This window comes from Cibotium barometz, chromosome 1 (assembly GCF_041138505.1).
Source record: "Cibotium barometz isolate CiBa-2024 chromosome 1, ASM4113850v1, whole genome shotgun sequence".
Taxonomy (NCBI): domain Eukaryota; kingdom Viridiplantae; phylum Streptophyta; class Polypodiopsida; order Cyatheales; family Cibotiaceae; genus Cibotium; species Cibotium barometz.
In genome coordinates, this window is record NC_141046.1 from 47,260,992 (window position 1) to 47,280,834 (window position 19,843).

Consider the following 19,843-nt stretch of genomic DNA (forward strand, 5'->3'; position numbering starts at 1 on the left):
TGAATATCCATGAGTAAGTTGTTATAGTCGAGAAGAAACCCCCGATCTTCTCACTATCCTTCTCTTACAAAAAAAGTAGTTACCTTTGGCCTTAATAGTGGAGAGCGTGTGAAAAGTAATCAAAAGCTATCATCCGAAAGTCCTCAAAAGCTATCATCCGAAAGGAACAGTATCCACCCTGCTTATCTAAACAATATTATAAGAGATCTTAACAATGTTCTAATATCACATGTTACATTCTTTATCTAAGCTTTGAGTATGGCTTGGATTAGAGCAATCGTGTTTTGTTGCCTATGCATGTATATAGCAATAAAAGATCTCGATGTGGCCAATCGACTGTCCATTATAAATGAACGATATGGTTGGTCGCAGTTTATACACACAGATATGGATCCATCAAACCTTTTCACATACACAAAGTTAATCTTTTATGCATTCTTCTTGTCTTATATTTTAATCTTATTTGCAAACGAGCTTACAATCGAGCCAATCGACGTCGTAGAAACAATCTACCCCACTTGGCCAATCGACGCCATGGAAGCAATCTACCCCACTTGCTCGGTTGGGACAAACGACGCTTTTGATAGGCACGGCGCCAAGTAGTACAGGCCCATCACAATATGGTTATGGGAGGCTTATCAACTCGACATCCTAAATAGGAGAGACCACATGGTCCACCTAGATGGAGGATTTGTTGAAATTTCTGTAGCTTTCCTTCCTTCTATAGGAGAGCCTTCTATGACAACCTTACTTGTGTCTTCAGTCACCAGACCATTACAAGTTTAGATTGCATTATAATTATCTTTAAATGGATATCACTGATTTAAGGTAAGTTGCCCAAATGTCTTAATTGTACCATGGCAGACCAGTTACAGAAATGCCACACAAGCAACACCTAAGATTTGTTGTGTAGTCCTTAATGTAGCCACACATACACATACAGAAGTGCTGATTCCAGATTATTAAAAACATGATTACATTTAATGGCGATGTTGGCTGGTGTCCAACAACCTTCTACTGCAAGCCCGATGCTACCTTCATTTTCTGATAGCCTTCATGAAACACCTTCAGTGATCCTTCCTAGATCTGTAACTAAATCCTTGTGCCAGATCAATGTTCATGTAACCATCTCAGCTGCGTAAAGCAGCAAGTCTCTGCTCCAGTTCATCGACCTTCGAGCTGCACAATAGCTTAATTACAGTCAATCCCTCCCTCTCCACCATAGTACTGCAAAAAAAACTCATAAACTACTCCAGTTTTGAAAATTTTGTATTATGTCTCTTGGCTGAAATTACCTGCCAGCTGCTTGACCACCCTTGTTGCCAAGCCTGCCTTTTGGAGCCGAAGACAACTGCAGGTTGGGTTACACATCAAAAGGTCATAGAAGTATCGACAGTAACTTTGAGAAGTTAGAGCGTTCATTTTATTGGCCAAAAATGGGAAGGGATGTCTATCAGAGGACTACATGGACTCATAGACAAAAACCCTAATGACTCATAATCCCCTGAAATGGACTCACCTGAGCAGCGAGGTCAATCCCTATTTCATCAAGCACCTGCAATTTAAGCAATAAGACTCTTCAAGTTTTGAGCATCTTCTGATGAAAAGTATGCCTCAAAGAAGTCCCAAAAATAACAAGCTTGCCTGGTTAGTGAGCTCCTCAGTTTCCTCTTCAGCGTCATCGTCATCCAGAGCATCATCAATGGAATCAGCCATCATTTCCGTCTGCCACACCACATATAAAACATCAATCACTCAGAGACCATTGACTGCATCCCAATGCTTCAACCTTAGCCTACGGTGCTGAAACAAGGCTAAAAGGTAAGGTCTCTATGCCAAGGTTCACTTCCATGAAAAACCGTGATGCCTATGCTTGTACCGTCATATCCATATGTGCCGATTGCTTTTGGAATTCTTGCATTATTTTAGCCTGCTTTGCTGGTTCCATTTTCTGCCAAGTGTGTAAATCCACATTAGTCATTAATCCACTTGAGAGCATGCTAAAAAGACTATGGCAACATACGACTTATGTAGGGATTAGCACAAATACACTCGTAAAAGTTTCCAACCTTATTCATGGCTGCCATAGTCTTGCTTGCACCCTTTATTGCACCTCCAACAGCGGTGTTGGCATACATAGCCTTCTCAAACACAGACAAGCGTCAGGTAAATTCAGAAAACCTTTCAGGTGCACACTAGGTTGAATTTCAAGTGGAAACCTGCAAGAGCAGTATGCCAAAAGCACCTGGGTATGCGTCGCAACACCCCTCACTTGAGCTCGACTACCTTGCAACTTAGCTATCTGTTGCCGTAGCCTAATCAACTCTCTAGCTAAAATCTTAGTTGCAGCCTGCATCAAAGGGAATCCAAATCAGAAATGTTGCAGAATTCGGAAGGGGAAAGGGGAATGGGGTGGGGGTGATGATTTGACAAGAATGGAACCAGAACTTCATTGATATTGCTCACCTCGTTGCCTGTCTTGGCAGTTTTCTTGATTTCTGCAAGGAGTTTCTTCTCCTGGTGGTCACACAGTTAGCTTACATACTTTTGAAAAACCATCAAGTGCATCAAGCCTTTTCCAAAATCACTTGCGCAATCCCTACCTCCAGCTGCAGGGTGCCGATTTCACGTTCAATTCCTGCCGAAGTGGGCATCAGTATGACTTCGACCAGCCCAAATATTTTAAAAAGATGAATTATTGAGACGTGTTTGTTCATTCACCTTACCAAAATCAGATAAGAAGGCCTTTGACTTGATTTTAAATTAACCCAAGCAGGCATTATTGACAAGCTAATTGCTCTCCTTTCTAGGACATTCGCCACCTTGCAGCATTAAAGGGCCAATTAGGGGTCCATGTAAGCTTATCCTCGCAGCCAAATAAGCACTAGCAATTAATAATTAGGATGTAGACTTACAACACGAGCCATTTTCCCCAACCCTTTGAAGTGCCATATCACGTAACCTGGTCCTTCCTGCCTCACAAGACCCTTCAGTGTGCCCCAAGAAGAAAGGAATGATGGCAAAGAACCACTAAGCCAGTCTATTCAGCTTCTCACAGCCAAGTTCTCCTTCAAGCAGCGAGAGGCCCCTCTTGTTCTAAGCATTTGGAAGAAACTCCTATACTGGAGTTCAGCCAGGCTTTCCTTAGCTGGCCAGGTCTTGGTGGCAAACCAAGTTCTTCTCGCCACCAAGTGGTATATCACCTCTTGTTGGGCCTTCTCCCGGGCTTGCATTGGTTAGGTTTAGCGGTTGATCGGCAACTTTCTTTGGGCTGGTAGCAACAAGAGACCTGCCAAGGCCAAGGTGGCCTGGAGAGTGATCATTCAATCACGACACAAGGGGTGTTGGGCATCATCGACCCCTTTATTTAGAACCGCGCCCTTTTGGGCAAGTTGATAGTTCGTGGCCTTCTTTGGGCGGTGAACCCTAAAAGGACTTCCTCCTTGCGAGGATCTTCGCCCGCACCCTCGTTTTGGGAGGTCCTTCGCCCCACAATACAAAAACGGATTTTCACAAAGATGCGGGCTCGAGGCTTTAGCCAGCATTTGAGGACAGATTTGCAGCAAGTCTCTTTCGCACTTGGGATGACCTGCTCTGAGTATGGGCCCTGCTCGCTCAATCAAAGATTGGCTCATTTTCAGACAACTACCCTCGGAGGCCCGGGAGAGGAGCCTCACTAGGATATGGGGTAGGGAGTAGGGACAGACTTAGCCTTGACATCGACTCTTCCATCCCCCGAAGTGGCTGGCCTCAATCCCGAACCATGGCACTAATGAGAGCAATGAGGAGACTCCCAGCACCCCTTTCGTTGCTTACGCCGCAGATCGAGGGCACTCTGCCAACAAGGCATTGGTCCCCCAAAAAAAAAAGAACTATTGAGCTAGATAGTTTCACAAGGGGGGTTGTTAAGTGCCTAAATGACAAGATTAGGCTGGCTTAATTAATGATGTAGAACACTTGCACCTATGTGCTAAGGTTTTCCATAGATAGAAAGAAGAGTGTGACGGAATAACACATATAGCACACACAAGAGTCCTAAATTACTGCTTTGTATTATGTACAAGAAAGAAGTAATTCAAGTAAAAGATGTGGCTGAGAATGAAGACGTCAAATCACAACCATGTGACCTACTGTTCACACTTGGCTAGCACTTCACCTACAGAGATACGCTCCGTGAAGTACAACACTGAGGAAAGCAAATGAATGACAATTTGCCTACCTGCGTATATATATGCACCAATGCTTCTAGTCGACTAGCAAGACTTCTATCGGCCACCTATACCCGATTGCCACGGCATCGCCGCCATGTGTCCTATGCGTTGTTCGACTCTGTTTGTCGGCCGCTATTTGATGTCCGAATCTTCCCTACATACTTATAGGTGTGTCACACTCCCCTACCTACATCGCAACTATCCTCCGTTGCATGGCCTCTTGATAAGCTCTCAACAATAAGCGAGACTCATTCATGAACTAATCCTCATCAAACCAAATTGCTTGCTCGATTGAGTAGCTCTTGAACTTGAGGAAATACTGGAGCTCCTTTCAAAGAGAACCCCACTTGTACTTTTGCAAAACAACCTACTACGGTACTCAGACCTCCTATAATCCTCCATCATCCACCAACGCGAGTTCATCCTCATCCAACAGAGCGCTCAGGTCGAGCCATGATACTCTACAAGGTTGCTCGAATGAAACACCGAATGCATTCTCCAATGGCTCAGTAACTCTAGCTAGAAGACTACACTACGCTTCTTGATAATTTTGAATGGGCCTTTCTTCAAAGCCAATTTGGAATCAACTTCCGCGAAATGTTTGAGCCTCTACTTCATGAACTTCAAATAAACCCAATCTCCATCTTTGAAGGTACTATCCCGACAATGTCCGTGGCCTCGCGGAGTTGCTTTGTTTGCGACTTCCGTATTCCTTCCCGTACTTGTCGCAATAGCTGGTCAAATCCTAACCAACTTGATCTACACCATAGTTCCCCATGGAAGTTTCGAGAACTCGGGTCATGAGGTTAATAACGGGACGACCATATACCACCTCAAAGGAAGTCATCCTAGTCGATGTCTGCACTGTATCATTGATGGCATGCTCCACCAATGGCAAGAACTCCTCCTAAAGAGTTTGATTCTCTTGACAATAACATTGGAGCATCGTGATCACAATCTTGTTCATGCTCTCTAAACTGTAGCTTAGTCCCCAAACCATAAAACAAGGCCCTCCAAAAACCTCCAACGAATTTTGGATCCTTGCTTGAGATGATGCTATTTAAAGTCCACCTAAGCATAGCACCTCCCGGATAAAAAGCTTAGCCATGTCTCAAACGATTCTCTTTGGAAGTCCATGTAAGCAAAACACCTCCCGGATGAAAAGCTTGGCCATGTTTAAGAGGATCCTCTTCAAAATTCCATGTAAGTGGAACACCTTCCGGATGAAAAGCATGGCCACCTCTTGAGCATCTGCATCTGACTTGCAACAAGGAATAAGGTGGATCTACTTACTCAACCGATCAACAACTATAAGAATACTATCATTATGGAACCTCCGACTCTTTGGCAATCCAACCACAAAGTCGATAGAAATGTCCTCCCATGGCACCTCTGGAATTGGCAATTGGTGAAGCTTACCGACAGCTTTCTTGGTGTCTGGCTTTGACTTTTGACAAACCTAACATGCTGATGAACATCTTAACATCATGTGCCTCGTGTAGAAGCACTTGGCGAAAATCACCACCCTAGACGACACAAAGTAGATCCTTGTAGTACAACCACCCATCCCAAATGGTGTATTCTGAAGCAATGCTACGCACACATTTGCTCCAAGCTTCCTTGAAATCCGGGTCCTCATCATACATCGCCGTCATCGACATGAAATAATCACCATGGCAACTCTCCATGGTGTGCACCGGATGTGGCCTTCAACTCAACGCATTGGCTATGACATTCTCCTTAGCAAGCAAATAACAACGCATAGTCATACTCATCTTGTGTGTAACCATCCCTCTACACATTCAACATGGATTACTACTATCAGCTACCTGTGCTCGACACATTCAACATGAATTACTACTATATGCCACGTCATCATTACCACGTGTCCTCTATGCTGTCTAACTCTACCTATCGACTACTGTTTGATGTCTGATTGTGCCCTGCATACTCATAGGTGTGTCACAAATGAGGTTACGCATGTGATTCTTGGGTTCAATGTAAGGTGACTTAAGTCTACTTTTATTAGCTACTATTGTTGCTATGTGCCTTAAGGACATAACTAGACTCATGTGATTATTGGGCTCAATGCAAAGTGATGTACAACTGCTTTTATTAGTTGCTTACTATTGACTCCAAGCCTCTTTAACAGAGTGGATTGCTCATAATCAATCATCTGCTGCTGGCAGAAGCTGATGATCCAGATCAAGCCATGGTCAAGCTCTGGCCAAACACTTAGATAATGGGCTCTAGTTGGATGGATGTTGGATTTGGGCAATGTGCACAGTTGGAATAGGTCTAGCCTATGGCTCGAAAGTGTTCCAACGGAGCTATGGTTGGGTGGCGAGCTTGAAAGCAACCCTCTTTGTTCGTTTGTGTTTTTAGATGGTCTTGAAGGACTTTCATGGACTCATGCCATGCTTTTCAAGAAGGGTTGCATACCAAGGCGATGTACAGCTGCGGTAGCGAGATCAGGAGACTTTACAAAAATCATCATCTTTGGTAATTTACACGAGTGCCTTGCCTAGCCACAAGCCACAAGCCACAAGCCAAGCTCCAAGCCCTCCTATATCACCTCTTGCTTGAGAGATGTACATAATGCACGAAACATTGTCGTCAAAGCTCAAACAGAGGCCCTCAAAAAACTAAAAGTCTCATAATCGCATGCTGGCAGAAAAGTGGTTTGCTACGCAGTAAATATGAGTTTAGCTCTAGGAAGAAGAAGCCAAGTCCACCTAGCTCAGTTGCATACAGTGTGCTCACTGTGACAGAACTACAAAGCAGACGGTGGCCTCCCAATTTACCAATGGGATGGACATAGTGAAAGACATAAGAGGCGGTGGTGTTTCTCTCCACCTCAAACACCAAGTTTAGCTTGCTCAAGCATTCCTTAAAAGATGGCATTTACAAGGTTTAAGAAAAGCAACACTTTTTAGATTCTTGCCATATGGAAGCCTCAATTTATAAAGCAATTATGTGGTAGTTTGATCTAATACTCCTACTGACATTATGGAGGTGTATACTTCCAATCTGACGGTTTAAGTTTGGTGTAGGTCAACTGGATTACATTTTTTGGCACCCATCTTATTTCTTCTCCTCTTCCATTTCCTTTCTACTCCCTTCATTCCCCCGCTCTCCTCTTCTATTCTTTTCTCCATGGATTGAACCTCACTTGATGACATGACGTTTCCCATTTCAGCCCCATCAAAAAAAAAAATGTGCTTCTATTTTCCTGTTTCCCATAACTATGAGGCCTCGAAGATGAATACAAGATTGCCAGTCAAATAAGAAAGAGGGTGTCACATTTCATCACCCGCCTACAGCATTTGGTCATTTAAAAAGGAGAGTCAGCTTCAAAGTTTTATCTTTGGTTTGTCTTAATATTTGTTGCTTCATCGATGGATTCAGGTATGTCCCAGCTTGAGGATTCCATATAAAGGAGACTATCAAATGCTCTGGCTTAGCTAAATGGACACAAGATATTGATTCTCTTAGTTCAACAGGCGTAATAACCTTACAATCATGAAGGGAGAGAATCATCAACACCTACAGCACCATACAGTTTGTCAAGTGCTTTTCCTAATGGTGTTTTGAAGATGTCTTCTTAAGTGCAAAATTAGAAGCTCAAGCTACAAGTATGGGAAAACAAATGCATTTATACAATGAGTGCAATGGTGCCATTGGTGGAAATAGCCATCATTTCAGGCATTCAACTCCTCCAGCCATTCCATACATAACTTCTGAAACCAGTTCAATCCAAGCCGTCCTCTGCCTGATTGCCCACGCTCTAACTAGTTTCGCCTTTGTTTTGTGGCAACAACGCAGGCATCAAAGTTTTTATCCAGAACAGCAGAAGACTCTTCATAGAAAGACATAACACTACTACCAGAACCAAAAGCATATCTGCAAAAGTACCATTTAAAAAAACATGCACCGGATCCTTTTCAAATGTTGAAAATTGGAAGGAAAGAACTGGCTTAATACACCTGTTTGACATAACAAAACTGTTACGCTACTCTAAGCTGCATGAAAACAACCCCAGTAGGCATTTTCTTTTATCATGGGGTTCATAATGTACATGCCTTGCTGAATTATGAAGATGCTTCAAGTCAGCAGACAGCTCATTGCTCACTGGTTGTGCTCAGCTTTACTTGACACAAATATGCATCTCTGTCAAACCAGCATGCCCAGCTATAGAACAAGAATGCATCTCTTGCCATACCAAGTGCACATCCATGCTCTTAGAAGTCCCAGATACAAATATGTTGAACCCTCTCTCATGAATTCAATTAATGTAAGGTCTTGTAGCAGCCCAAGAGACTCATAACCAACACACTTCAGCATTTGAGGCACCAAAGGTGGTAGTACTATGTGAACCCCCTAAAAGGCATGGAAAAGCAATTGTACACAGGCCCAAGGTTTGAACAGAGACTCCAAACACCCCCTCCCCCCCCCCCAAAAAAAAGGATATTTCAGACTGGCTGTTTCTAATAACTATGAAGAAAGGCTGATTACACACAGCCATCAATTATTCTTTGTGAATCCATCGATCACCTTTGATTGCAATGGATGGGCGCTCACCACTTTACAAACACCAACTTAGGCTATGTCCATGCTTGCTGATTAGGATGCCACATACTTTGCCCATGATTTAAAAAAGTATGGGCAGCGAACACAAAGTGTATTCAAGAGTCTCGCAGCAACAAACATGTTCGAGTAAGGCATTTGTTTGGAGATTGAACAGTAGCCTATATATTACTTGAACAAGCTATGACAAAACGCCAGCATGTGCACACTAAAGAACTAGATTCGCAATCAAAGGGTTTTGAAGGTTCTCACCTCTAGTAGCAACAGTCATTTCCCGCCTGCTAGCTCTGAGAGCATCTGCATCCATCCAAAAATCAACAAAAACGAAGATCTGATTCTTGGCACAAGCTCAAAAAACAACTTGATTTTCTTCCGGGCATTCTTCTCCAGAAATGAGACCTAGCTTTTTCTTCCCCGAAGAAGGAACCTTTTCCTCTCCAATTATAAGCTTATAGGACTATTTTCTTCAAAAATGTAACTCTCTCTCTCTCTCTCTCTCTCTCTCTCTCTCTCATATACACACACACACACACACACACACATTTCTTCTCCCACAAATAAAACCTCTCTTTTTCAGGGATGGGAACAGCTTTTGTGTTTACCACTTTACCAAGAAGAACCCTAGTGCAGAAAGCACGAGAGAGAGAGAGAGAGAGAGAGAGACAGACAGACAGAGAAATCAAACTGACCTTTCGCAGTGGTCTTCTTCTTGAAGATATTCATACTGCTGTTGACAATAGATGTGAAGCCTAGCTTTCTTCTTCTTCTATCTTCTTCAATGGCGTTGCTGAGAAGAGCTTGGATGACAAGAAGAGAGGGGGGTAACGCCTCGGGAGTTACGCCTCGGCGAAGGGGGAGAGGGGTGGGGCTGGGGTGGAGAGCGGAGCTCTGTACAATGATAGTTCGATGGCTCCATTTTGAACAGTGACTTCCCAAATTATGCTTTTGTATACTTTAGGTCACAGGTGTTGTCTTCTGCAACCAAAAAAATACGAAGCCCGTTCAAATATTCAAAGCACAGCAGCATGTGCTTGCCCGTTCAAGCACAACAGCACGTTCAAACTTGGGCGGCTTCACATTGCACAACAATAAAGCTATTGAGGCCTACTGGCACTCGGCAGCGTCTCGTTTCTAGCACCACGGAAACCATGACACATCTCATTGTTGGTACCAAGGAAACCCATCATAACAACCTATGCTTTTGACGCCAAAGCAACCACCCACCACCTATACGAAATGCTTCTCAACATGCACAAACTCTCCATGGCCTACTTATCGAAACCCTGTACCACCCACCTTTAATATTACCACCCCAATCGGTCCCTCTTGGAACTATACTAGTAAAACTTGGTGACATTGCTAAGTGAGGACTGAGAGTCATATGAGCAATATGATTCATATCCCATAGACTATACCTCTCTATTTAAGGCCATGGTGCAACAAAGAGCGAGAGACCTCAACAATATGGCATGGAGGCCACCTCTCATTACAAGGGGTTGCATTGTGTTGTGTCCTCATATAACCACCATCGCACCTAGGGCCCAAAAAATCAACTCTATCCCCGAATCCAATGCCAATGTCATTCCATAGGGAGGCACATGGATTATTCAAACATGCGTTTAAGGATTTATCCCAACAGACCCTTTGTGTGACTGTTCCATATATAGTTGCACTATAACAGGTGTTATACAATACTGCTCTGTTGGAGATTTACAAGTTTGCTATAAGTACAGAAGTACTTGTAAGCACTATATTTGGTAAGTTACTACACGTTATCATGTCTCATAGTCTATCCCAAATTGTGAGAGAGAAGTTGGACAGTAATAACTTCCAAGCATGGAAGTTCAGGATGACCAATTTTCTTATGGGAAAAGGATAACTACTAAAATTAAAGTGACCAAAGTGGGCATACCATTGCTTCATGTCGCTCATACTTACATGTCCAGCCTGTAAAGCCCATGGCTTAGAGTACCTAATATCATAATGATGTCTCCATCACTTCAGTCATGAACTAGTACACTTGTCATCAACAAATCTGACCACTAAGCCTGCCCTAACAATGGTAGAGGCTAACAACAAGTTCTTTTTAATGCTTGAAAATAAACAAGACTTATGAGAGATTTATTATTCCCACCATTTGCAGCTATGAGAGATTGATTATTCCCACCATTTGCAGCTATGAGCACAACCTTACCAACTCCTTTCACTAGATATGAGGAGTTGATTGCATATGTGACTATGGCTCCTTAAGGAGCAGACTCAAGTAAATCACGCTAAGAAGTAATGTGCTTGCTAGCACTACTATTATTGATTTGCTATCATTGACATATATAAATCATCGACATAAGGGTCATAACTACAATGCATAATAAGGAATGCCCAATCATCCTCTTGTGCATATTTCACTGACTCCTTCTTTTTAACACTTGTTGATAATGCATTAACACGGCAGCACAATTGTGCCTGACTCTTTCTTCTTCTCCTTCTCTAGTCTTTTTTGTATTCGTTGATATAATGGACTGGATTCCAATAATAGTTGTGTTTACCTTTGTTCTTAGGCTTATCACTCCCCTTGTCGACATCCTTGCTGCAAAATTTGTCTAGTAGCCTTCATGAGAAAAGGCCTTACCTCTAGCCATCCCTAAATTCAAATATCCTACACATGGAATATTTGGAATCACCCAAGTGCCATGCTACGAACATAGTGGTAATTAGGCATCCCCAAATTAATCATAAGCAGGACGGACAAACAAGAGCGTATGGTAGCAAGTTAGGATGAAGTCCTAAGTGATGTACTTCATGGATATATTATGAGAGTAGTCATTGTAATAGCATTAGGCCTCTTATGAGCCTAAAGTGTCCTCGGCCGGCCCATAGGCTTGTATCATTTTATTAGGATGTATCATTTTATTGGAGTAATTTTATTTTCTATTGACAAAGATTGAGAGAGCTACATTTCTTGGAAGTATCAAACTTGTACCCTCCCTCTTTTCTCTCTCTCTCTCTCTCTCTCTCTCTCTCTCTCCCTCCCTCGCTCCTCTTTCCCCTCTCTCTCTCTCTCTCCCCATTGCCTATGTGGACAGCGTAGTTCACATGGCAGTATGCCATGTGTAATGCATGAGCTTGGGCATTACACGTGGTGACGTATAATCACCGCCACATGTAATGCCCAACCACCCACGGGTATTACACGTGGAATGCCTAGATGGACTCCGCGCTATCCACATAGGCATGCCATGTGTAATGCTCGAGCTTGGGCATTACACGTGACATGTGCCCACACATCTCAAGCCTCTTTATGAGTACAAGTTTTAATCTTATAACCTAATTGTGCTTGAGTCTATTACACATACTCATCATCATAAGTTCACTTAGGTATAATCTACCTTAGATTAGTTATGTTAATTGTGTTATCATTAGAGTAGAATTAGAATCTGATTAGGTAGATGTTTGTCATTAGGAGAGCTCGATCCGTGTTTATCAAACAAGCAGGAGGACTGTGTAAGGCGCTTCTTATCGTTTTAGACAACAATAAAAAGCCGTTAGACAACGATAGGTAGCGCCTCACAACAGCCCCCTGTTGATACACACGGATCGAGCTCTCATAATGACAAACATCTATCTAATTAGATTCTAATCCTACTCTAATGGGACAACACAATTAACATGACTAATGTAAGGTGGATGATACCTAAGTGAACTCATGATGATGAGTATGTGATAGAATCAAGCACGATTAGGTTACAAGATTAAGACTTGTACTTATAAAGAGGCTTGAGATGTGTATAAGTGATATGATTTCATTGCTTAAAATAGCCCCCGTTTATATGAGGAGGTACACCCTTGGAATTGTACATCAATGTGGGATAAATCCCTTTGCTCAAATGGCTTCATGCTAGGCTTTACACTTTCTTGGCTACTCATTCTCACTTCCTACCTCTTTCTTGTGCTCTTTGGCACCACATTTCTCAACACCCCCTTGGTGCCATTTTCTTAGCCTATTGCAAGGTGGTCAGATGTGAGTTTACAACATATTTTCACCCCCCTTTATTTCTAACTTGGCTGGATAACTGTTAAAACCCCATAGATCTCTCTAGCTAATCACTTTGCATAAACACACATAATCTAGACATATACTCATTCACCTAACTACCCTTGAGTCCAAGGGTGCACACATCAAAGTAATGAAGAACCACATACCTAGCCTTGGTGTCCCATACCACCAAGAGGTATGTATTCAATCTAGCAGCACATAGCTCTAGTATGAAATGGCAAGAGAGTAGATACTATGATTTACACAAGAGAACATCCCATGAGAGTGCCCCATGCCCCAATTTATATAGGAGAGCTCTCAAGTGACCTCCCAGCTTCTCTTTCAATCGTGCCAATCCGACGTGTAACTTAGAATGGACTACAATATCTAGGAGATAATTTTGAGCATTTTCCTGTTGACAAAGTCTGAGAATCTTTAGGAACTTTTAGATAAACCAATGCTCCTGGCTCAAAAGACCAAGGTGAGCGTCCCCTATCAGCATAAAGTCGTGCTCTATCCTGAGCACTCTTGATAGAATCTTGAGCTTGGGTCAGCATTTTTTGCATATCACACAAGAAATCCCTTGATGCATCAAGATCAATGTCCTTAAGACTGACATCAACAAGTGCCGTGCGTTGATAACCATACATAAGCATGAACGGACTATAACCAGTAGAAGCAGTTGTATGCTTAGAACTGTTGTAGGCAAATTCCATCATTGGAAGATACTTTTCCTAACTCGATGGTTTTCCAATGATATACACACGAAGCATATTCTCTAAAATTTGATTCACACGCTCTATTTTCCCATCAGACTGCGGGTGATCAAAGGAACTCATACTCAAAGTAGTTTTCAATTTCTTGCCGAAAATGAGCCGTGAGCTTAGAGTCTCGATCGCTCACAATATCAGAAGGTAGACCATACAGTCTAAACAATTGCTCCACAAATTGGTAAGCCAATTCTGATACTTTGACTGTTGTCTTTGTGGGTAAAAACCTAGCCATCTTTGTCAATCTATCCACGATTATCCAAATGGCACTACTTGTACGTGAAGTCCCATAATGAATTCCATGGAAATAATTTCCCACTTTTGAGATGGAATATCCAAAGGATATAATAACCCATCAGATTTAAGTCATTCAGCTTTGTTTATTTGACATTGATGACATTGGACTACATAACTTTGAATAAAATCTTTCATTTTTGGCCAATAAAATGTCCTTCTAAAACCAAAGCCAAGGTACGCTGTATGCCAGGATGTCCTGCCCCGCCGTCGATGGTGCATCATGGCACTCAAAGAGGATTCTGAATCTAATATTCGGCACATCCGGCACACAAATCCGGCACACAAACCTTATCATTTTAGAATAAGAGACCATTCCAAATAAAAAATCGGTTGGCTTTTCCTTGATTCACTAGGTTTTGATCTACCTCATAGTTGGACCCTAATTCTGCTAAATTCAAATACTTTCCAAAGAAAATATCTATACCCCCTTGAGTGAATCGTACAAGTCAAAAGTAATTTCCGTGAAGCTAAGTTCATTAACTTCACCAATTCAACTCAACGCATTAGGAATGTGATTCAAGCTACCTTTCCTATATTTAATCATGAAATCAAAGTCCTGCACCAACTCAGTTCATCTGGTCTTTCTACCTTTCAAGTCTGGTTGATCACAAATGTACTGCAAAGATTGGTGATCTGTCAAGACCATAAACTAAGACCTGTAGAGATACTATATCCATGCCTTTAAAGCATAAATAACCGCATATAAATCTTTCTCTGATTTGTATTTGGTAGCCATTTGATAGTCACGAGCTAGACCATTGATGAAAATCCCACATAAGGTATGATCATCTGATTTGTCTTTGGCAGCCAATTGTCTAAACTTTTGCACATAATTGTCAAATGACTGATTCCCCATGCTATTTTTAACAAGCTTGGCAATTATCTCGAATTCATCCTCTGGTTGACCGAACTCTTTTTTGAAAGCTTCTTTGAAATTTTGCCAAGTGGTAGAAATAGAATCTTCTTTGAGATCCTTCCACCAAGTCAATGCCTTTCAATAACCCCTACGCCATCTGTAGCTTTTACACATCAGTAAATGGATGAAAGGCAAAATGTGTAGTCCACCTGTTGAGCCAAGCATCTACACATTCTTGAGTCTTTTCCTTTTTCTCACTGCTGCACACCTTTCGTGCAAATGACAGAGCAATTGCTTTGGTAGGAGCAGGAGACGTCGCCAAAAGAGCCAAAAGAGCAATTGCTTTGGTAGGAGCAGGAGACATCGCCAAAAGAGCCTTTTGCAGAGTCAAGATCTGCCTCGTCTCATCAATGACTCCATCTCGTCATGGCATTTGGCAATAGTTGCTTCCAGATGCTCTCACTTCCATAAATTCACTCTTTCCAATAGCCTCCTCTTCTTCAACTTGAAATTTAAGATCTTCCATTTTTGAGTCGTCAAGATGATCACACATCTCATCAACATTATCATTTATCAAGAAATCAATGTGAGCCATAGTACTAAGGTTCTCTGAAAAAATCACGATTCACTCGAACCAACTTCTCTTGACCACCCTTGACCAAAATGATCTAGCAAATTAATTCACTAGAACTAACTAGACATAAGAAAAAATGCTTTAATTAGCATTTGGTGGCTAAACAACGATAAAAAATCATGAAAACACCATCTAGAATTAATCCAAATGGAAATAACTACTATTACGAGGTACACTTGCATTAATTATATGCGAATAACATGCATCTATCTAATGTCAGCACGTGAAAACGTACTTCAACACTAAATAATCCCCTGACAATATTAAATTCTCAAGAAAAAAGAATTAATCCAAATGGAAATAACTACTATTACGAGGCACACTTGCATTAATTATATGCGAATAACATGCATCTATCTAATGTCAGCACGTGAAAACGTACTTCAACACTAAATAACCCCCTGACAATATTAAATTCTCAAGAAAAAAGAATTATCATGATTTTTCTCTAATTTTTTCTATTTTTCTAGGGCCTCAAAATTTACTAATTTTGAACTCCACCAAATCCTATCTTACTACACTCCAAATCTAAAATTTCTAGAAAATTTTAGCGATAAAATTCACCAAAATACAATTGGTATTCAAAAATATAAATTTCTAGGATTTTTTAAATAGTTTTTAGAAATTTTCGTAAGTTTGGTAATTATAAAAAAAACCTCGAGAATCCCATTGATCACGAAAATTTTCAATTCCTCTTGACAATTCTCAAATCCAATTAAAATCTCTAATTTTTTGGGTAAAAAATAGATTTTTACAATAAATCGAAAGATCACGGGTGCTCGAACGGACATGCCACATGCCAAACGACAAACTCAGATATTCCAAAAATTGGAAAAATCCTTTGTCTAATTTTTCATGAATTTTTGAGATTTTTTAGAAATTTAATTCGAAAATTTAATTGTACCCCGAATACATGAGAATACGAACAGACACAAATTTCAGAATCCGAACAGTCATCCCAGAATGCAGATAGCCAAGGGTCGCGACGGAAACCAAAAAGATAAGTAACTCGTGGAATTTGAAAGGTCAAAAAAAATTTTGGACCCGAAAGGTCAAAGGGTTCAAGAAATTTTATTTAAAAAAAATCATGAAAAAGAAGATTTTTTTCTAAAAGCTTTTTTTTTTGAAGAAACGTAGGGCCCCGCAGGGGGGACAGACTGCTGGTTGCTGGAAACCCCCCTTGGTTGGAGGGAAGCACGTGTTCTTCATTCCCCCTCCACTTCTCCACCTCAACACTCTCCTACTTCTCTCATCTCTTCTTCTCTTCCTCTGTTAAACAAAGAGATTAACCACTAATTAAGTTGGTTAATCATGCTATTAACGTTTAATTAATCCTACCCACATAAGGGGTGTTCCCACGGAAGAGATCTTTTGAAGAAAAACTCCGATGAGAGAGATAGAAAATATGCTGTTGCGCACACGGGAGAGAACCCGATGCATCAACATGCAGAAAATTGGTAGAAATTTGCTAACATGCCCATAGGAAACCTGCAAAAATGCATTAAAAATGTCTATTTTACCATAAAAATGCTCTAAAAAATTCCTAAATAATTAGGTATGTCTTCAATCCAGCAGCACGTAGCTCTAGTATGAAATGGCAAGAGAGTAGATACTATGCTCTACACAAGAGAACATCCCATGAGAGTGCCCCATGTCCCTATTATATAGGAGAGCTCTCAAGTGACTCTTGACTCTCCATTTCTATGTGTGACCCTTGGTTGTCTGACCCTAACCTCAACCCAAGGTTAGGTCCTAACCCTTGCCCCACTAGAGCATGTTCCCATGCTCCCATGCTCACATGCCCTAGGGTGGGTTAGCCTCTTAGTATATGCACATAATATAATGTGTACATAACAGTAACTCAGAGGCTCTTTGGCTTAGTTACTCTCTAGCTCAAAGGTTACTTTAGAGATGGTCAAGTTGATTTTCACTCCCCCAAGGTGCTACTTTGGCTACTCTCTAGTAGTCGAGTGTTTTACATTTGCATATCAATTTGCCTACTCATTTGGTGGTTTAGGTTAGGATAGTGGTTGGTAGCTCGATGTTGCTTAGTGATGCTGGTGACTCGAGATGAAGATTCTTTGTTCCTTCCTTTATTCTTTATGTCTATTTCATGTCCTTTTTCTTCTTTGTATTGCTGGATGCTTATTGGCTCTTGGTCTTTGTTCTTTGGCTTGACTCTTGGCTCTTTGTCACCTCCTTTGGTGCGGATGTTGTTCTTCTTGTTACCACTTGATGCTTGGTGCTTTGATGCTTTGTTCTTGATTTCCTTATGTGCCTTTGATGCATTGAGTGTGGATGCCATGCTGTGTGCTGTGGTCGTCTCATGCACTTTTCCATTTATAGCTTGCACATATATGCTCACATACTCATGTGGTTACGGTGTTTTTACACAAGTTGCATTCTTCTCTTTCATACAAACACATGTTAGCATGCTCATTTGGCCGCTCTTTACAATGATTTTTGACTCATGGTTTAACACAAAAGATTTAGTGTAATTTTTATTTGATGAAAGAGTTTTGTCATGATGATGATCCAACGATTAAATACGGGGTTGATGCCCACGAAGGAGTGCATTTTTATCTTGGCTTTGCAAAGCATGTGAACACCTCTTACTTATCTTTAATCTGACGGCCGCCTGGTTGCTGCTGCAGGTCGCTATGTGGATCTCTCTCTCACATCTGTACGCTGACGCCTGATTGCTAGTGCGGCGACAACCACTCCTTCAGCTCTTTAGCAGATGGAAAACCTTTCGGGCTAGACTGGTGTACTTCACGGGCATCGCCTGGACTGATAGACTCGGAGCTGACATATCTTATCCCTGGCCTACGCTTAGTTCCGATGTGCGTACAACCTTTCTCTATGCTTAAGCTTCTTTACGCTAAGATTATGGGCCGCTTTTCTTTTCCTCTCCTTGCTGTAGTTCTGCCGATTCACTTTCTATTGGAATTGCGATATTCTTTCCTTGTGTGCTTTGTTGTGTCCTCTTGCTATGTGATGGCGCTGCTGTCTACTAGCTGTTGGTTGTTCTTCTTGGTAGCAATGCTGCTGCAGCATCCACCTCTTTTAGTTACTCTTGCTAGCTTCCTCACCCACGTAATTACTATTGTGTGCAGGGAGTGTGCAGGCTGCTCCTTGAGCTCTATTTTGCCTTTCCTGCAAGAATTCACCACAGCTTCCTTTTTGTTAGCTCCTCAAGTTGAGGATTAAGCTGTTAATAAGCTTCAAGCTCAATGCTTCTCTCATAATGAGAGTTCCCAAAGATAGGGTATATATGAAAATAGACTTGTGAAGAATTGAGAAGTGAATGGTGAGGGCTATGGGAGAAGATTATATAGGGATTAGTGAGCAATTAGGGAAGTAATTAAGGATAATTAAACTAATTCATTTGGAGAGCTAGATCTACACTCTGATATCATGTTGATACACACGGATCGAGCTCTCCTAATGATAAATATCTATCTTATTTTATATGCATGCAAAATTTCCAAGGTCACTACCATTCATGTGCCGTGAACACAATGGCACATGATATATTTATAATGCAGCGTGTCGGTCTTGTCGATCCACAATCGTTGTTGTCAAAGTTCAATGACATGGATCATACACGGGCCGAGAAAGCTATCTCATCGGGACTTAATAGATCGAAGAGGTTGAAGCTTCCCATGGCACTCCTTTCATAATTGTTTTCAAGGTATGTGCGCGCCTTGTTCTCATACCACAATAAAGCCATGTTCTGATTTGAAATATGTTTCTTAAACATAAATGCATTGCAGTCAGAGTTCGATGCCATGTACGACTACTTCACTGTAACTCTCTCTTTAAGAATCAAAATTAAAATTCAAATCATAGGTGAGTTAATGTCAAATGACATTATCGGGGAAAGGCCATAAGTGATTACTTAAGGCCATAAAGAAGGTCTCTAAACTAGGTAGGACTTTAGGGTTTATACAACCTTTCAAAGAAGGAGTTGAGAGGAGAGTCTCTAAAAGGAGTTGAAAGGAGAGTCTCTAAAAGGCTTGCTCTTAGAATTACATGCAGGTGACTACCTCATGTGTCAGACCCCCTTACCATAATCACCTTTGATGGGATGAGAAATACACTCTTAGCCTCATCTTTAGAGCGCTCTTGTGCTCTCTTCTCTCTTAGCAAAAGGAATAGTGAGTTGCATCGATTTTTATTTATTTATATATAACTAGAGTTGACACAGTAGTGTTCTTCTCTTAAAATTCTTTTGAAAAAAGGGTTTCAAAAAGAAGCCACCCTAAGTAAAATCACGTGTAATGGGTTTGACATGGAGGCGAAGTTATCTATGGGTCTTCAAAATTTTTTTTACTTCACTCTGGTGACATCTCTTGTTCATATGGTGATTGGATGTGGGCTTTTCTGGCACTACCTTTCTTCGCATGATTGGGGATCAGTTGGCCGAGCACACATGCCTCTCCCCTCCTCCAT

The 19,843-nt window shown here is 41.4% G+C and overlaps 1 protein-coding gene across 1 annotated transcript; it reads right to left on the reverse strand.

Annotated features, from left to right (window-relative positions):
• Positions 1–451: 451 nt before the first annotated feature.
• LOC147642088 (vacuolar protein sorting-associated protein 2 homolog 3-like) lies at positions 452–9,716 on the reverse strand. The gene is made up of 11 exons (XM_086802751.1): positions 9,488–9,716; positions 9,051–9,095; positions 2,604–2,638; positions 2,467–2,517; positions 2,246–2,350; positions 2,070–2,141; positions 1,880–1,951; positions 1,645–1,725; positions 1,520–1,555; positions 1,296–1,351; positions 452–1,179 (listed from the first exon to the last, which is right to left on the reverse strand). Exons 1-11 carry the CDS (start codon positions 9,519–9,521, stop codon positions 1,131–1,133), a joined length of 636 nt encoding a protein of 211 aa, XP_086658877.1. The 5' UTR covers positions 9,522–9,716; the 3' UTR covers positions 452–1,130.
• Positions 9,717–19,843: the final 10,127 nt, after the last annotated feature.